Source organism: Mustela lutreola, chromosome 7 (genome assembly GCF_030435805.1).
Source record: "Mustela lutreola isolate mMusLut2 chromosome 7, mMusLut2.pri, whole genome shotgun sequence".
Taxonomy (NCBI): Eukaryota; Metazoa; Chordata; class Mammalia; order Carnivora; family Mustelidae; genus Mustela; species Mustela lutreola.
In genome coordinates, this window is record NC_081296.1 from 137,798,457 (window position 1) to 137,817,030 (window position 18,574).

An 18,574-nucleotide genomic window follows, 5' to 3' on the forward strand; every position below is an offset into this window, starting at 1 on the left:
AATCTGCTGGAGAATCTTAGCACCGCCAAGTGAACACACATTATTTGTAAGATATGCCAACATCAGCTCTAGAGTTTCCTTCTCTATTCTGATAAGAGATCAAACAAAGGGGCGTGTCCTCCTCCAGGAGCCTCCCTTCTGGACAAACTGGTCTCCTGATACATTTCAGAATCTCACGAAACTTCCAGAATGAAAAGCATAAGCTTGGTCGCATTCAACTTAAATGCTTTTATTGACAATGTCTTTGAACAATAAGCAAACAATGCTTAAATTTTTTCATTCAAATTCACTTTCCACATGTCAAAAGACCTCAAGGTAGAAAAAAATAAAATAAAAATATAAATATCTGAGAATCCATCTTAATAAATAAATTAAAAACACAATAAAACGTTTTCATGGAAAACTGTTAATGTCAGAACATTCAGACCACCTCAACAATGCATGATCAGTAACATTACAATGAACATTGATGTTGAAGAAAAACTACAGTACATGGATATAGCTATTTATTTCTAACTACCAGAAAATAAAGTCATATCTTTTCTTAGTTTAATATTGGTCATTGCTAATCAGAACACACTATTGCCGGGAACACAGTAGTTATTGTTAAAATCAGCTGCACTAGATACAATTCGAAAATATCCAGCACCAAGTTAATTCCAATAATGAACCCAATAGATTAGTTAATGCTATGAGAAGACTAAAGAGAAAGAGATAAGAGACACAGACCCAGGCCTGGCTCAACATGCTACTAACTACCAGCTCTCAGATGTGTCACTGGGAACAATACACACTCCATGCGTTTTGCTACATCTCCGGAAGAGGTAAGGACTTGAGTCCGCACGTGGATGCTTTCAAGTCCTTGAGGCCCACAGCCTGGTGTGTTTCACGCACAGATAAGGTCCTCCCTAGGTCTACCGGAACCCTCGAGGGAAGACGGGTTTCTCCTCTCTGTAATGCACCAGCTCGGGCAGTGGCGCTTGCCGGCGCCCGCTGCCTCCCCTCCCTGCCTGCTCACAGGGCCAGCAGTGTGGGTGAGCTGAGCGAGTCAGAGGAGGGTTCGTTGCTGCTGCTGCCCTTGCGGTGAGCAGCCGCACAGCTGGGGAAGGAGTCAGCGTCGGGGTAGGTGAAGACGAAGGAAGACGTGTAGGTAGTGCAGCTGGGAGTACAGGTGACCACGGGGGTGCACAGGGGCTCCAGCTCTGTGGCCATGGGCCCCATCCCCAGGGAGCCACCGTGCAGGGGCTCCCAGTCTGCTGCATAGAAGGAACCAGACAGGTCCATGTCTGGCACAGAGCGGGCGGTGGTCTCAGAGCCACTGGGCCTGGATGATGCTGGGAACAGGAAGTCATCAAAGGGCTCGGCCTTGAGCTCCATGCTACTGATGCTCTTGACTGGCTCAACGGAGGGCTTTGGCTCGGGATCATTGAGGAGGGGCAGGGTGAAGGCCTCATCCGACTCGGGGGTGGCAGCTTCGGGCAGGCCCCCGGTCAGATCGAGGGAAGCCACAGACATCTCTTCGGGGAAGCCCAGGTCATCGGGGATCTTGCAGGCAGGTCGGTGAGCTGCCAGGATGAACTCTAGCTTCTCCTTCTCCTTCAGCAGGTTGGCAATCTCGGTCTGCAAAGCAGACTTTTCATCTTCCAGTTGGTCTGTTTCCTGTATCCAGATGGATAAAGCAAAGTGTAAGACACGGGCTTACTCAATGACCCTGCTCCCCTATACCCAGTCTCCAACTCTGCCCCTAAGTTTGAAAAAAGGAGTGAGCCACAGGATCCACGTACCGCTTGGAGTGTGTCCGTCAGCTCCCTCCTTCGGTTCCGGCACTTGGCTGCGGCCATCTTATTCCTTTCCCTTCGGATTCTCCTTTTCTCTTCTTCTTCTGGGGACAACTAGAAAAATAATTTTCGGAAAGACCAACAGTCAGTAACAAGGTCTGCCATCAGCTAGCTCTGTTCATTCACCCCCGTGCATTCACCCTGCTGCTTGCCAGCTTCCCGGCACCTCTGCTAGGAAGCCATTTCTAACCTGCCATTGCGGGGTGGGTGTGACTTGCATTTACAATAAGATCCTCAGCAAGAGAACAAAAGAGGAGCCCAGTCTACAAGCATGAGATAGGAATGTCTTAGGGAACAAACTCTTAGAGCATTTCTTGGGGTAGGACTATCAGAGTCTGGCCTGAGATGGAAATGGCTTGGAGCCAGGGTTCCCCACTGAGGACATATAGTGAATTCTGTGTAGTGGCTTCCCCCTTGTGTCCCGTGCTCCCCATCTCCACCAAGGCCAACCCATGCCCCCTACCGAGGCGCTGAACAACTCCTCACCTGTTCCACCTTGCCCCTCCGGCCGATGCTCTGAGCTCTGCCTCCCGTCATGGTCTTCACGACTCCAGCCCTGGAGTAAGCCCCAGCAGAGGGGGTCGGGACTCCATAGGGATGGGGGGCTCTGGTCTGGGATGGGGCCACGGAGGAGACCAGGGTGGGCTGCACCAGCCACTGCAGGTCCGGGCTGGTGGAGATGGCAGTCACCGTCGGGATAAAGTTGGCACTGGAGACCGCCAGATCCGTGCAGAAGTCCTAGAACGAAACAGAAGGGGAAAGCTGACGTGAGTGAGCAGGTTCTGGACACAGGTGGGGCGAGCCGAGTTTCCAGTGCCGCATGCCGCAGGGAGAGAGAGGGAGAAGCAGCATGCCCCGGACGGCTCGGGACTTTGTATATGCCCCTCGTCCTGGATGGAAGGTCTCCACGTCCCCTCTCAAGAAATCCGCAACGCGCTGCCTTTCTCCTCCACCCTGCTGCTGCGTCCCCGTTATCCCTCCGGCATCACTCGCTTGAAAGGGGGTTTGTTATAAATATCCCTGACGTCTGCGCTGACGCAGGCGCCGCTCCGGAGTCTCCTGAATGAACTCGCTTTTTATCAATGAAACTGCCTTACACACCCGCCGGCTTCACCCTCCTCCCCCGCCCCTCCTCCCTGCTCCAGGCTGCTAGGGGAGGGGGGGATTGCCGCTTTCTGTCGCCTCCCGGAGGAGCCGGGCTCTAGTTCGCGAGTCTTTGCTCGGGACACGTTTTGCCCCAGCGAGATGTCAGAGACCAGGCAGAGAGCGCGGTCCCAGGGCAGCCCAGGAGCAGCCCGCCGCGGCAGAAAGCGATCAGTTCTTACTACGACAAGCGTGCGTGCGCTCCGAACAAGTCCGGGGCTCCCGACACAGGGCTGCTCCGGCCGGGGCAGCCTCCCACCCCTGTCGAAGGGGTCCGCGACTCGTCTTCCCGAGCGTCCCGCCCCGCTGTCTCCTCCCCGGGGACCCCCGGACCCCGGGCCGCGCGGCGGCGCGAAGCCAGGCTCACCTGCGCATTGACGGGCGAGCCCATGCTGGAGAAGGAGTCGGCCGGTGAGTGGTAGTAGGAGAGGTTGTCCCCGGCCGGGGAGGCGCTGCTGCAGCGGGAGGAGGACGCCTCGTAGTCGGCGTTGAAGCCAGAGAACATCATGGTCGCGGTGAGTCCGGGCCGGGGCGAGGGGCTGGGGGCAGAGACAGGTAGGAGCCGCCGGGCAGAGCTGGGTAGGAGCGCGGTCACGGCTCGTTCGCTGCGCCGCCGCCGCCGGCTCTGTCTCGGCTTCGCTGCTGCTCGCTGCAGATGCGGTTGGAGTACGAGGCGCCGCAGCCACTGCCCTTTTAACAGCATTCTATGAATGAGCCCCCACACACGTCATGGGCGCTACCATCGCGGAGCGAGGGGGGTGGCGAGCGGACGTGGACACCTCTGCGGCCTCCTTACCGCCCCCGCCGCCCTCGCCTCTCCCCGTCTTCCGTCTTGGCCTGACTCCTTATCCCCTGAGTGTTTAACAATCTGGGTCTTAGGCGTCTCGGGGACCCCCTATGATGAGGGACTCCGGGAATGGCTCCCCCCACGACCGCAGGGAACGGCCGTGGAAACCTGCTGACGCAGATGTCCTAATATGGACATCCTGTGTAAGGGGGGACGGATTGACGGGAACTGCTTGCCCGCTGCAGCCAACACCGAGGGTGCAGCGAGGGGGGAGGCGGGGGCCGCGGCCGGGGGAGGGGAGGCAGGAAAGGCGAAGAAGGCGAGCGAACATTCGCACCTGGTTCAATGCGGACCCTTGTTCCCGGGGCGGGTTGGGGGATGGGATGCGAGCGCCTTTTTACTGGTATACGGAACCCCGGAAACGTGCTGGGGCTCAGGTATGGGAGAAACAGGTATTCAGCCCAGGGGTTTAAGCCTCGGCCCCGGAAGGAATGCCTTCCCCCGACCCCCGTCCTTTCCCAATTCTAGCCCTGATTAAGTGCAAACTGTGGAAGCAGACCATCTAGCCCCCAGCCGGAGCCATACTAGGACTGTTACCGCATTTGGAAGTAGAAAAGTCGGGAGATCCAAAATAAGAGAATACGATAACCTACTTTATCTACGATGTTGGGTATTTTAATTTTAATTGTTTCGTTTTGGGTGGGTTTTTTTTTTCCGTTTTTAAGGGGAAAAAAGTGCGTGTTCCCCCCCCCCCCTCGGCCATACTTAGGCATATTAGTGTTACTGTCAAATCTCTAAGACACCAGCCAGTAAACCTTGTGCAGAACCTCCATGCAAGGATGTCTGATGGGTTCGTTTGCCTAGTTCTGAGCTGGGGCCTGCGGAGTGGGATGGGGTTGCAGGGAGGTGGGGGGAGGTGCTATGTTGACAAAGTGGTCAGTTGCGGGTACTGGGTGAAGACAGCCTTTGGGGGAGCGTAAGTCCGAGCTGGGGAGTTAGATGATGTTTGGTTCCCCAGGAAGCTGGGCTTACTGGCAGCCCACAGCGGGTGATTTTCCAGCGCGGACTTGGAGGGGGGAGGACGGGGGGCGCTGGAAGGATCCTGGCCAGCAGCTCCCAGGCAGGAGACCTCGGCCGCTGGGACCTCAGGCGCGGCTCTGTGGCCTGGAAAATGGGGTTGGGCGGCTAGGTACTCGGGAGTGCGTCGTGTCCCCCCAAGATGCCCCAGCCTCCTGCTCCGCTGCAAAGGACACTGGGGTCATATTGCCCCCTCCTGGGTCGCAGAGCGCCGGCCTCCTCGGGGACGCAAAGTGGCAGATGCCAGCAGAGTCCCTGTATCCCTTCCCCCACTCTTTCGGGCCAGGGGCTCAAGGTGGGCCCCTGGAAAGGGGCGAGGCCGGATTAGGGCAGGGGGCGGATCCCTCGGGGCGCGCGGGGAGCCGAACCGCCGACCTGCCTCCCGCTGCCGCCGCACCCCGGAGCCAGGCGATCCTGCTATAGATAGTAACAGGGAAGCGGCTGTTTACAGCAACACTGCGCCGCCAGGGCTGTCTCCAGGCGACGCCGATCGGCCGGGCGCGCCGTCCGCCCGGCCAGGCCGCCCTCCCTTCTCGCTCCCCCGGGGCCTCGGCCTCCCCAGCCCGGCTGCGGCCACTCCCGCCGCCTGACATCATCCTCCGGGTCCGGGGGCTGCATGCGGCTCGCGCGCGGCGGTGCGCTAACCTCCATTCTTAGAGATGAGAACCCGGCGGGAGCTGGGAGGGCAGGGAGGCGGGGATTCGTGGAACTGGGCCACTTGCTATTTTTGCATTCCCTGTCACAGGCAGAGGTGAAAACAGAATTTCATCATTGTATGTCACTAGTTTATGTTGGTGGGAATTCAGGCGCTTCCTCCCCCCCCCCCCCATTTTAAAAAGGAGAGAGAGAAGGAAAAACACATTATAAACACAGACTTCTCAAAGATGCCCTGAATCCAAAAGCCTTTCTTCGGCCTTCAGTTCTCCCAATTCTCTCATCTGTCAGGCTACTTCACCGCCCTTGATTATTTAAAAAAAAAAAAAAAAAGTTATGGGAGATGAGGGCAAATCCATTTCTCTTTTTATTAGCTCAGATAAAGTAGGTCAAGCTTTGAATTCCTGGGTCTGGCCTTGCCTTCCACTCACAACTGGATCGCAGGCCACTTAAGAGAAAACCTGGAATGATTTCATTGACTTCCCCTTCAGAGTGTGAATCAGCTCAGCCCAGCACCTAAAGGGTGTATCAAGATTTTATATCCAGGATTTATTCCGTATATCACTTTGCCAAAAAAAGGAAAGGGGTCTTTGGATGAACCCGGCTCCTCTCCAATAGCTTAACTCTTTCCTTTCTGGCACCATTAATACAAGAGTTTTGCAGACTTAATAAATCCATCCTCTGGAAAGGACAGAGCCATGAATCCATAATTCTTTCATCTATTTGTCAGAGAACTATTGAAAGTCTCCTGTAGCCATGCATTCCTGTGAGTGCTGGGGGCTAGCACTTACTATAATGAACAGAGTGGACCGTCCCTACCCTCTGAGAGATTGCGGTCTTGGGGAGAAGACTGACAAATTCGGTAGAGAATTGCAGAGCAGCACTAAGTGCCTGGACAGAGGTAGGAACAGGGTGAGATGGAACACAGGGGGAGGATTCAGAGAGCAGTCTCAGAGGAAGGGACTACAGTACAGAGATGGGACCTGGATCCACTGTCCCCTGGGAAATGACACGATCAAGACTGAAATGCCAGAGATCTGCATCTGTGATCATTCTAATGTACTCTCACCTCTCAATCCATTTCAGGGCTGCAAAACCACATTTTTCATATGGAGCTCACATGGCGTCACCTTAAAATAGAGGGAAATCAGAACTGACAAGTGAAATTATCTTTGCCATTTGCCAAGGTCAGGGTGACTTTGAGACAGATGTGTGTTGCCTCTGTGAGCAAACATAGTGCTGCCTTCCAGCAGGGCAGGGATTCTGTGCTCTGGATAAGTCTGAGCATATAAAACCCAAACTTACGCAGTTTGTGATTATCTGTGTGCTGAGTTCCTCCTATTTGGGGATCCAAAAGTGAAAAGGAGGGTAGAATCCTGTATCTGATTTTAACCCAAACTGAAAACAAATCTATCTCTCCTCAACAGTTGTTCCTTATCAGATGGAGACTTTTCCTATTTTGCACTTTTCTGGCATTTGAATTAAGAGACCTGACCCACATCAAGCATTTGTTCAGTAAGTCTGGAAGTCAGTGCACATTGTTTCGCCTGGTGTGATTGCAACATTAAGTGAAAGGCTGCTGTCTGTGCCACCTACGTAAATGCTGCCGCACACAACCCGTCCCCAGCATGCAGAAGTAGTTATTTATTTGGGGAAGTGTGGTCCAGCGGTGTAGGGTTGTGGTCAGAGCACGGGACCAGAAGTCAGGAAGATGTGCATAGCAAAATCAACTCCTTCAGGAACTTGGGGAAGTCGCTTCTTAGCCTCGTTTAATATCTACACACTTGGGGCCTTTGTCTTTTTCACATACCGATATTCACTTAGCATCTAGCACAGTGCCTGGTCCACAGTGGGTGTTCAGTAGGTATCTCTTGAATGGACGAATGAATGAAGGGAGGAATGAATACCTTCACCCAAGCAAGGCAAACATTGTCCTTTATGGGTCCTTAGCAATCAATGGATGGGGTTCTTTAAATCTTTGGAAAAGCTGAACAGGCTGAGTCTTTTATTCTTGGGTATGAATACGCAGAAATTGGGAAAGAGAAAATAACAAGATGTGAAGGCTATTTTCAGCTGGTGCAGGCTCTGTGTCTAAAGAACACCCCAGCGGTTCGTGATGAAAGATCAAACTTGCTCTTGTCATCGAGCCCCATGATAAAGACAGCCAGTGCCCATACATAAATGCCACATTGTCTGCAATGACAATGACCATGTTACCACCACCCTCTAATTTATTCACTCTAAATGTCTAGACCCAAGAAGGAGAAGCATTCCACCATTCCTGCAGGACTCACACTCACACATGACACCCAAAGGAGGGCTTTAGGGGTCAAGGTTACTCAGCCTATGGCTCAGACAGTGAGCAAGAACACTGCTCCTATTTTAAAACAGTGGAGGCACAGGATTATCACCACCATCACTACACACACATACACACACACACACACACACACACACACACACACCACTGCCACCACTAATTAGTACTAGGGATTTAGCCTCTTTGGAAAAAACTTTTCCTTCTGAACAACTCTTGGCTCTTTGACAGGAGATGATGATTCAAAGGGATCCCCGTCCTTCTGCTAATGTGAGCATTTACACAAAGCTCCGTGTGGCCCCTAGGATATACTCCATCTGGAGCTGAGGAAATTGAGGAATAGTTATGGTGCCAAAGAATGACACCTTTTTCAGTCCAAGCTGGCAGCATTTTTCACCACAGCCAGCATCATCGGACTGTCATTGTCAGGCATGCTGAGACTTCCTGCATGGGCAGACAAGCAAGTCCTCTCCAGGCTCTCAGCTCCTTGGATGTCCTGAGCTGAACATCCACAGCTCTGATGGGACTCAGATGCTGGAATTCCAAAAGAACCCCATCTAGGTCACTAAACCTATAGGACAACACACCCTGAGCAAAACCCACAACTGCGGGACTCCCATCCAATGGGGAAAATCTCCGAGTCAGCATGGGGAGGGCCCCACATCGCCAGAATGGGCTGCCACATGACGTGCTCCAAGGCATTAAGACATTTCAAGCATAGTTTACGCCACTTTATCCACCACCTTGCTCAACAAGAAAGATCTTTAAAAGAGACAGTAATAAATTGTGATGCAAAAAAAAAAAAAAAAAAAAATCCTCCATCTAAACCAGGAAACTCCTGACTATTATGTAGGAATTCAGAGTTATGCTGCCTTCTGATCTACAGATTAGAGTCTCATTCTCAGATGGGAACATTTTTGGTCTTAGTTTAGAATTTGATTGTGTGCTACAAGAAAACTTCCAGAGGCAACTCCAAGCTGAGGTCTGATTTTCCCCACTGCTATCTTACCTGGGGCGTCAGTGAGTTAGAGTTCACTGGTAAAATCCCAAAAATGACTCTACAGAAGCTTCCACCTTCAGACTCCAGCCCACCCAAGATGAGAGGTAATCAATTAAGATAGGGACAGATCTCATGCTGGAAGTCTACTCCCCCCCACCTTATGAATTAAATCATAACCCTGAACCCTAAATCATAAATCCCTCCAAACCTGTTTAGTGGCCCAGTTACGGAATTACACTAAGAAAAAAATCTGTACTCTTTACTGAAGTCTACCAGGTATATCATCCAGCCTCTATCTAGCTCTCCAACCTCATCTCGAACCACTTTCCCTCCTTGACTCGACTCCAGCCACACTGGCCTTCTTTCTGTTCCCCAAATGTGCTAAGCTGGATCTGTAGCTGGGACTTTCTACCCACTGTTCCCTCTCCCCTGCCCCCCAACCCGGATCTTGACGTATTGACTCTTCCTTAATGTCTGCACAAGTATCAATTCTCCAGGAAGCCCATCCTGCCCCCATCCAATGTGGCATCCCTCAGTCACTTTCTGTCATGTTACCTGGTCTTATTTTCTGTCTAGGACTTATCACCATATTACCCTATTTGTTCATTTATATACCCTTTCATTGCCTTCCCTACTAGGCCATAATCTCCACAAAAGCAGGAGCCTTATCTGGTTTTTTTTCAGTAGGAAACTATCCTTAGTGGCTAGCTTCTTGACAGTAGAAGGCACCCAATAAGTTTGTGGAAAGAATGATCATTAAACAGAAACTCATCCTTTATTGTCCTTGTGGTTGAAAAGGCAGTATGGATTTTCTTTTTGGATAAAGGGGCCTGATGGGTGACTTCTTACCTATATCTTCCACAAGTGAGCAGAACCAAAATCCTGTCAGCACTTTCTTTATCAGGCATAATAATTTAGATGCTTACAAAACCCATGGGCACACCCATTCTGGGAACTGTACAGACCCATCAAATTTGCTATCTAAATGCTTCTACTACTACCTGTCCTATGAGAGGGTACGGGTGCTACAGTTTTAAATCCACAATCACCCCATCCAGAACAGTGATAAGCACAACGAGAAATTTGGTCTAGGGCAGGTTATCTCCAAATTCTTTCTTTTTCACAAAATCAAGTTAACACTACAAGCAACTTTTTATTTTTTATTTTTTTAAAGATTTTATTTATTTATTTGACAGAGATCACAAGTAGGCAGAGAGACAGGCAGAGAGAGAGAGAGAGAGAGGAAGGGAAGCAGGCTCCCTGCTGAGCAGAGAGCCCGATGTGATGCGGGGCTCGATCACAGGACCCTGAGACCATGACCTGAGCTGAAGGCAGAGGCTTAACCCACTGAGCCACCCAGGCACCCCATACAAGCGACTTTTTAGAAAATATTTGGGCACTTAAAAAAAAAAAAAAGAAAATATTTGGGCATTAAGTTTAAAAACCCAACTTTTTGTTGTTGTTGTTGTTGTTTATAAGCACTACAAATCGGGCCATAATAAAATGTTTATGGCCCCAATACTAAAATGATTATGGTACCCTCCCAAGCGGCTCAAAATAAAGATAATATTAAATTGCAAAAATAAAATTTTATTTACAAAATAAAACTAACCAGTATGCTGGAATAGGGCCTGTACATGAATTCATGAGGGAGGAAAAAAATCGCTGGTTCCCCCAGGAACGGTGCCTTGCACAGGAACAAGCCCTCAATAAATGAGGTTAGAACGACAGCTACAATTTTCCCAGTGTTTTCTAGAATGCCCCTTACCCCCATCCCTGCCCCAGTCCTGGCCTCAGCATGTGCTCACTTGGCTTCTTGGGCAATCCAGCCATGACTGGGCATGCGGCTAGGGCCAGGTCAGTATTTGTTGAGTATTAGACTTGCACTGGACAGGCCTGGAGTATCACATACTGCGGGATCACCTGAGGCCTGAATGTGGGGCCTGACTACATCAGCGCTCTCTGGGCGGGAGCTGATCTTCAAGGTTACATCAGAGTGTCATGTGTTCCTGCCCAGTTCAGATCGCTCAGCTCGGTGGCTGGGAACAGCACCCACAGGATTCTTCATTTGCATCGTTTGGCAGAATCATTCTGTTCTCCCTCCAGATGAATCAGGTGGTTTGGAATAAACTCTAGGTAAACTGTGCACAGGGTATGGGTGAAGAAGAATCTTCGCTTTCCCTGTGAATGGGACACTTCACGGTAGGCGGGGCTTTGGGTCCCTCGGCTTCTATAACTTTGCTTACCCAAGTCAGGTTTTGTGAACCAGGGCTTCATCCAGCTGGTGTCTGTCTGAGCTTGGAACTTGGAAAAGAGTGAAGCAAGGGGTTGTGAAATAGGCGGGGGAGATGGAGAAAACCTAGTGTTCTTCAAATAGCGCTCCACTCCCTGGCCTGCCTGCTAGATTAGCAGGCTCACGGAACAGCAGCTCTAAGCCACAGTGAATATTTCAACACTCCTTACCCATTTCTGGCCCGTGTGGTAAAATGACCAGAGAAGTACTTTAAAAAAATGAAAATAATAGTAGAGAACTCCGAAGCATTTCAAATGAAGTGATTTTAGATGGTATGTTTAGATAAGAGCAGCCCCGTGGTGTTTCTATCACACATCTGGTTTGAGATTAATTTAGTTGTAGTCTTATCAGATAGCTCTCTTCTGCTTTCTACTTTTCCACCGGTTTCAGAATCCCCTCCAGGGAAGAAAGGGGTTTCACATGCCTCAAATTATTATTACCTTGCATAAGAGCCAGAAAAAACAACTATCTGCGGGTACTAGGTAAAACCTCTACAAAGTTCATTTTTTCCCATAATCAGATAGCACAGGGATGATTATCCTATCCTTTATTCGTTGTTCAGTACCTTTGCTGAGCATCTACTATGTGCCCGTCCCTGGAATTCCTGGTACACGGACAAGCTTCCTGTTAAAGTGAAGCTCATAGTCCAGTAATGTAATAGACAAGGAAACAAACAAAAATAACAGATCCACGTGAGTGCTGGGCAGGTCATGAAAATGGAGGGATGTGTTGTGAGCGTTTGGATTAGGTGGAAGGAGGTGGCTTTCATCATGAGAAGTACATGACAAGAAGGAACCAAGCATGGAACAGAGCATTCTGGGCAGAGGAGATGCTTTCCAATGTAAAGTTAAGTACCGGGAAACATAACTGTTGATTTTCCCAAATCTCTGGACCCAGCAACCCTCTGTCCTTGCCATGTGCACCCCAAGCTCTAGTGTCTGAGTTGCCACTAAACCGTCTCTCCCTCCCCCAGGCAATAGCACCAATATTTGGATCAGTGCTACCAAATTGGGAAATGCCTCAGCTCTTCCCACTTTACTTTTCTCCCTAGCCGTCACTATGCTTCAGACAGGGAATGGATACGTCTATTTCATTTTTGTGCAGTAGCGACCCATATGGAGACTGCTTATAAACGGCTCCACTCTAAAACTAGTGGTTGGTAAGATCTCTCTCAACAGCTTAGAGTTTTCACTGAAAGCCCTGGAAAATAGTGACGTCAATAGCCTGAAACCAGACCCTGAGGTCTTCCAGGACCCTTTTTCAGAGGAATTTGAAAACAGACACATTCCATTTTGCCCTGTGTTAAAGAGCTATTGATAATAAACAGAATTCAGCTTAGAATGTGTGCCGTAAAACAGCAGAACCCTGAACCAGCCCCCCTTTCTCACCCAGGGCAACACTCTGCAGGATTCTGCTGATATTCACACGGGGTTTAAGCAAGAACATCTGGGAAGTTCATGGGGCACTAACATCTCAAAGCGTTAGTTCCTTGAATTCTTTGTTATTCTGACTGCACGAAGACCAATCCCCAAGCCATTATCAGAATCCACCCACCTTCAGTTCCCATAAATATTATGTCTACCCAGAACTATGTGAACTATTTCGTCGCTGGAATATGAACCGGGCTGTGAGACTTGCTAATGGGAATGAAATAAGAGGAGCATTAAAATCTGAAGGAGAGAAAATTCAGTAGCAAAGGGAAACATGGACTACAGGATTATGTATGTTTTGGGGAAAGAAGACAGACAGCTCAGTTCTCAGGTCTGGATTATTCAGCCCTCGCAGGATTATTTACATCCAGCCCTGAATGTATGCTGACACATTCCTGGGGGAAGGAGGGTGACTTTCATTGTAACACATTAAAAGAAGCTGAGTTCAGCTCTCCAAGGTCGTTCTTGTAGTTGGCACTCCTTATTCCTGCCAGTGGAGCGCTAGGGAAACGGAGGCAGCAACTGTCAGTGATTTCCTGGGAAAGAGCCAAAGAGGCAGCCGTGGCTATGCGGTCTGGAGCTGAGACTGAATTCAGTTTGTGGGCACAGCTCTGATGCCGGGGCCATCTCCCATCATTGGCAGTCCTAGCACATTTGTGAAAAGGCCCTGTAACCTGGAAAGCACCAATTACGTGTGCGTTACCAGTGTTAAACGGATGTTCTCTGCCCGCATCTCCCACACTCTCCTCAGTTAAACCTATTTTCTCCAAACTTCAAACCTGACATCGTGGGGTCCTCCTATGAGACTTCCCTGAGCACTCAGGCTTTGCATTTATAGCACTTACCACCATTTCTAATAATAAATGCTCAATTAGAAAGCGGTTGGGCTAATGTCTAAAAGAGAAGATCCACAAAGGTTGGGAATCTTTGTAGCATTCACTGATGAACCCCCAAACACCTACAGTAGGATGAAGATAAGGAACCGGTAACTCTTGATTGAGTTTGTTTGGTATCTGTCTCTCCACTCCAGGAAGGGAGAAAGCTTGCCTATTTCACTCATGATGGACTTGCTAGCCCCCAATAGACTATCTGGCCAGGTGGTAGCTGCTCAAAAAAATTCTTCTTGAGTGAATGGAAATAATAATAGCCAAAATGTTTTGGTGATTGCTCAGGGGTTTTGCCGAGTGTTTTACAGTTATTGCTATGTTACTTAATATTCACCCAAATTCAACGATATAAGTATATTATTATACCATTTTGGCTGAGTAGTTTCAGTACATTCTTTAAAATAATGATCTTATAATTCATTAATCCACAATGGATAATTGGGCTGTTTGTGGGCACAGCTATAGTATAGTAGGTATATAGTATAGTAGGTAAATAGTACCCTGGTGACCTGAATAAGTGAATTTATTTTCCTAGGTATCTAGCAGGGAGTGATTGATGAGAGAGAAACTCCGTATCCTGGGCCTTAATTATTCTTAAATTGCTTAGAATTAAATTATAGCCTCAACTTCTATTTACATTGAGTTTTGGAGGGAATATATATATATATATATATATATATATATATATATACACACACACACACACACACACACACACACACATATATATATATATAAAATGATACAATGCTGGTTGCATTGGGTTTATGTACAACCACAAAATATCACAAAATATGTACAGTGTAGATGTTTCCGGTCCTAACCAACTAAGCTAACCTGCCGAGCAGAGTGTTTCCACTTCTGCCAGAGGAAACAGCAAACAGGAAAAAACTATGGGCCAAACCTTACCCAAGATGCTGGTTCAACTGGTTCTGCCAGTGTCTCCTGCACCTGCCTGGGACACCAGTTAGAAGGCGGGCTTGTTGCCTCCTCTGGGAACCATGCCGATCTCCACCATTCAGCCCCATCTGATCTGGCTGAACCAGGCATAGGGCAGTCAACATCCCACCTCCCCAGGTAATGCTGGAAGTGTTTGGGTGGTGGGGCTCAGTCCAAGCAAGGATCAGACCAACCGGAAACAAACTGACCCACCCCAGAGTGGACGCAATTCCAAAGGAAGTACTCAAAGTATCATATTCCCACCATTGTGTTATATTCTTACCCATCCTGGTGAGATTATGTTACTCTCCTTTGCCAAAGAAACTGGTGATCCAAAGGTCCACAGTGCAAGGAGTGGTCAGTTTGATGAGGAAAATGGAACAATACTTGAATTAGATCTTATTTCTTTTTTTTTTTTTTTAAGATTTTATTTATTTATTTGTAAGAGAGAGAGTGAGAGCGAGCACAGGCCGACAGAGTGGAAGGCAGAGTCAGAGGGAGAAGCAGGCTCCCTGCGGAGCAAGGAGCCCGATGTGGGACTTGATCCCAGGACGCTGGGATCATGACCTGAGCCGAAGGCAGCTGCTTAACCAACTGAGCCACCCAGGCGTCCCTAGATCTTATTTCTTGATTCTTCTGTCTGCTCTTCACCCCTGTCAACCCCACCCCATGCAAACCGAAAAGAAGAAAGAATGATCAGGAAAAGAAAACACCAAGCAGGGACTTTTCATAGAGCTATACAGATTCCACTTGAAAAGGCTGTCCTTTAGTGTTGGATTAAGTCCTTTTGACGTCTGTAGTATTAAAACGTCCACTTCTTTATAAAAATGATGGTGGTAAGAAATGGTCATTGCTTGGCAAAATTAAAAGCTGGCAACCTATGTCTGTGTACGAACTTTTTAAACATTTTTCCGGCCCCTAAAATCCAGCAGTGTGGGGAGCTCTGGGTTACTGTGCAGTAGTATCCTCAGAGGCTTTGGGAGAGGTTGGGGAGGAGAGTCTCCCCACTTCGTGTATGAGAGACCCCGCGTCTGCCGGGTGGGCTCTGACTAGCCCGGTTGCCAACTAGCACAACTGTGAGGGCGGACTTTGAGTAGAATGAATAATGTTCTCTACACTCCCAGGATCCTGTTCTTCCCATCTGCCTAAAAGCCTAGTGCCCTCCTGTGCTGCTGTCTCACCTGTCCGGAAGGAACTTGTCTGATTACCTGAATTACATTCAACTTGAGTTTACCACTCATCAGAAAACTTGCATTTTAAAGCTAAGACCTGAAGAGAGTGGTAAATGCTTACTCCAAAGGCATATTCCACTGATAATGACATCTTAGGGACAGCGAGGGAGCATGCCTTGACATGGGCCACATCAGATTACACAGGTGGCCATTCGTCCAGCCTGCCTGTGAATCAAACCCAAGTACACCTTGACACTGCTCCGTTTACAGGCCACCTTGTCCAGGAAAACATTATAAAACTTGAATGCCTTCTGCTTTGTGGTTTTCAAAACCCTTTCATGAGCATTCCCTAATGTGACCCTCTTAGGTGAGAGGTAAGCAGGGCAAGTAGCTGTATCTTTGTTTCTACAACCAAGGAAAGCCAGACTTGAGGAGTGGGAGTTGAACAGCTGCAATCGGTCACGGCTGGGATGGATGAGGGGTACAATGTGCCCTGCACTTTGGTCTGGGAAGGCCAAGTAGGTCACTCACTGTTCCTCCTGGGCTAAGATGAGGCTATTCTGCTATGAAACCGTAGTGGGTAGAGGCTCCACTCAGTGCTGAGATGGGGGAAGGGGTGTTGGGGGAAACTGTGCCCATTAATAATAATCAAGCATTTCTACATCATTTGGTATTTCCACAAGACCAACTGATAATCACTCTATCACTGTAGTCGTCTGAGGTCTAAGCAAACATGTAGGGTCATTGGGTTCTCCAAATCCCATTTTACAGACAAGGACATTAGCTGGGCAGATCGATAGTCTTGCGGTTTGAGGAAATCAGCAGAGCCGGACAGCACGGTCCTTAGGTTGAATTTGGTCAGCTAAATGGAGCGGCTCAGACAAACCCCCCAGGCGGGAAGGGCCTGAGTGAGTGTGTGCATGCGAGCACATACTGCTGTTTTCAGTACCATCAAAACCATAATCCATTTGTTATTTTCTGGATTAAAGACTCCCAAGGCCACACACCATGGCTCATAACCATGTTTGGATCACGGTCAGAAGAACAAAAAGAAAGAACTAAGTCTGGGGGTGGGAGAAAGACATGGAAGCTTTAAGGTTACAACAGATGCCCTTGGACAGTTCATGTGCTAGTGTCAGATCTAGGCACCTAGAGACTGTCATCTTCCATCGTATTCCCCTCTTCTTCATCCACATTAAGAAATGCCCTCAGTCACCTCTCCTAGCTCCTCAGGTCATCTTCAGTGTAGAGTGTAAATATTGCCTCGTTATTACTCTTTCTGTACAACCCAGATAGATTGGCTCTCAGAGACCCAGACATTCTGTATTCCTGGAAATTCAAAGAGAGATGAGAGAATCCGAAAGGGATGTTTGATGGTCTAAAAATGATCTTATATCAGACTTTCAAACATCCCCTGGCAGTGTCAGGACAGGAGGGAGACTTGCCTGGCAATGTAATGTATTTACTGGGTAAATAGTAAGCACTTGCAGTCTCTGCGACTTAATCAGAATGAAGTTCATTACGATAAAGAGCTGTGCCCTTTGGTCCTATTTGCATTAAGCTGTTTCATTCACATCTCCAAAGGAAATTGTAGGCTATAAGCTAGTCAAGGAGTGGTGGGGAGGACAGTTAGCAAGGATATTCACCAGAGCAGATAAAGGGGAAAGGAAAGGAGGTAGTGGGCTAAGATTAAAGCAGAGAGAACAGATTCCCTTCTTATCAATTCCAATCTATGAAAGTAATTTTGCTTTCTTGTTTTTAACTTGAGGTTTGCATCAGTCTCTCTCTCTCTCTGGGTTTTGAAAATATATTATCGGGTCATCTAAACCTTTTATGAAGCATTTCAGACTTGTATGTGCATGAGTTGGTGAAGATTTATTATATTTGACACCATAACTAAAGATTTTAAGGCATTCTTTTAAGCACAACTCCACTGAAAACCCCTGAGGCTAGATCCCTATCTCTTGCCAGATGTTAACTTGGTTTCACTGGTGGGAGCCCAGGGTAAAGTTAAAACTGTTTCTGGAGACATTTATTTGTGCCTCAGAATGTTTAACTCCATCAGCATATTACTATTATATAGCAAGAAATCTGGGATTCCCAGATCGGAATTCTCCCCTATCCCATCCATCCTGTCCTCAATCTTTCTTTCTTTTCTTTTTTCCTTTTTTTCTTTTCTTCGCTTTCTTTCTTTCTTTTCTTTTCTTTTTTTTTTCTTTTTTTTTTTTTTTGAAGAAGTCGTGCCCTCTCCCCCGTTTTGAATTAAAGTAGGCAAAGAGAAAAGCGTAAGATTCAATGAGTCCATGAATAGAAGTACCAACACTTGTCCTTTGGGATTCTCTGGTATTTGCTCAAGGTACAAGCAATCTGGGAATCTCTGGGTAGGAATACGGATAAATGATGTCATTCAACAGAATTAGGACCAGACGGAAAAATGTAGCCAAATCCTGCAGGGGGTAGCGGCTGAATCCTGGCAGTAGGTAGGAAAGGCCCCGACTGCTCTGGAGAGGGTAAACAAGTGTAACTGTGAAGGCAACACAGTCTCTGAGGCTGAGAGGGTAACAGCATTTTTGAGATGTGCAGTGGGGTAGGGTCGGGGGTGTAACACCAAATACTGGGCTGTGACAGCTGCCAGGCCCGAGGGCCGCCACTTCCACAATGGACTTGGGTCACAAAGGACCTATGTCATCTTGAGTCTGTATAATCGGTAGATGCAAGCTGCACGTTGAGCACGTTTTCTCCTGGATCCCATCCGTGGCGACGGATCCAGACCTCAACCTCCAGGATCTGTTTGAGAAATAAACAAATAGGAGACAACCACCCAAAACAGCAACACAGTACAGCGGGCGCAGGCGACGAAGCTCCGCCTTTGGAGACTCGGGCCAATCAGAAGCCTGTTGCTGGGGCCTGGTGTTTGGCCGCCTGACGTTCCCATGGAGACGGAGGAACGTTACACACTAAACACTGGGCGACGTTGACGTCTATGCATTATATCCATGGAGACGACTGAGTAAACGTCATCCCCTCTCCCGACTGC

At 48.5% G+C, this 18,574-nt stretch overlaps 1 protein-coding gene across 1 annotated transcript; it reads right to left on the bottom strand.

Annotated features, from left to right (window-relative positions):
* Positions 1–208: 208 nt before the first annotated feature.
* On the bottom strand, positions 209–3,676 carry FOS (Fos proto-oncogene, AP-1 transcription factor subunit). The gene is made up of 4 exons (XM_059182778.1): positions 3,349–3,676; positions 2,325–2,576; positions 1,785–1,892; positions 209–1,659 (listed from the first exon to the last, which is right to left on the bottom strand). Exons 1-4 carry the CDS (start codon positions 3,487–3,489, stop codon positions 1,015–1,017), a joined length of 1,146 nt encoding a protein of 381 aa, XP_059038761.1. The 5' UTR covers positions 3,490–3,676; the 3' UTR covers positions 209–1,014.
* Between the last annotated feature and the right edge of the window lie 14,898 nt (positions 3,677–18,574).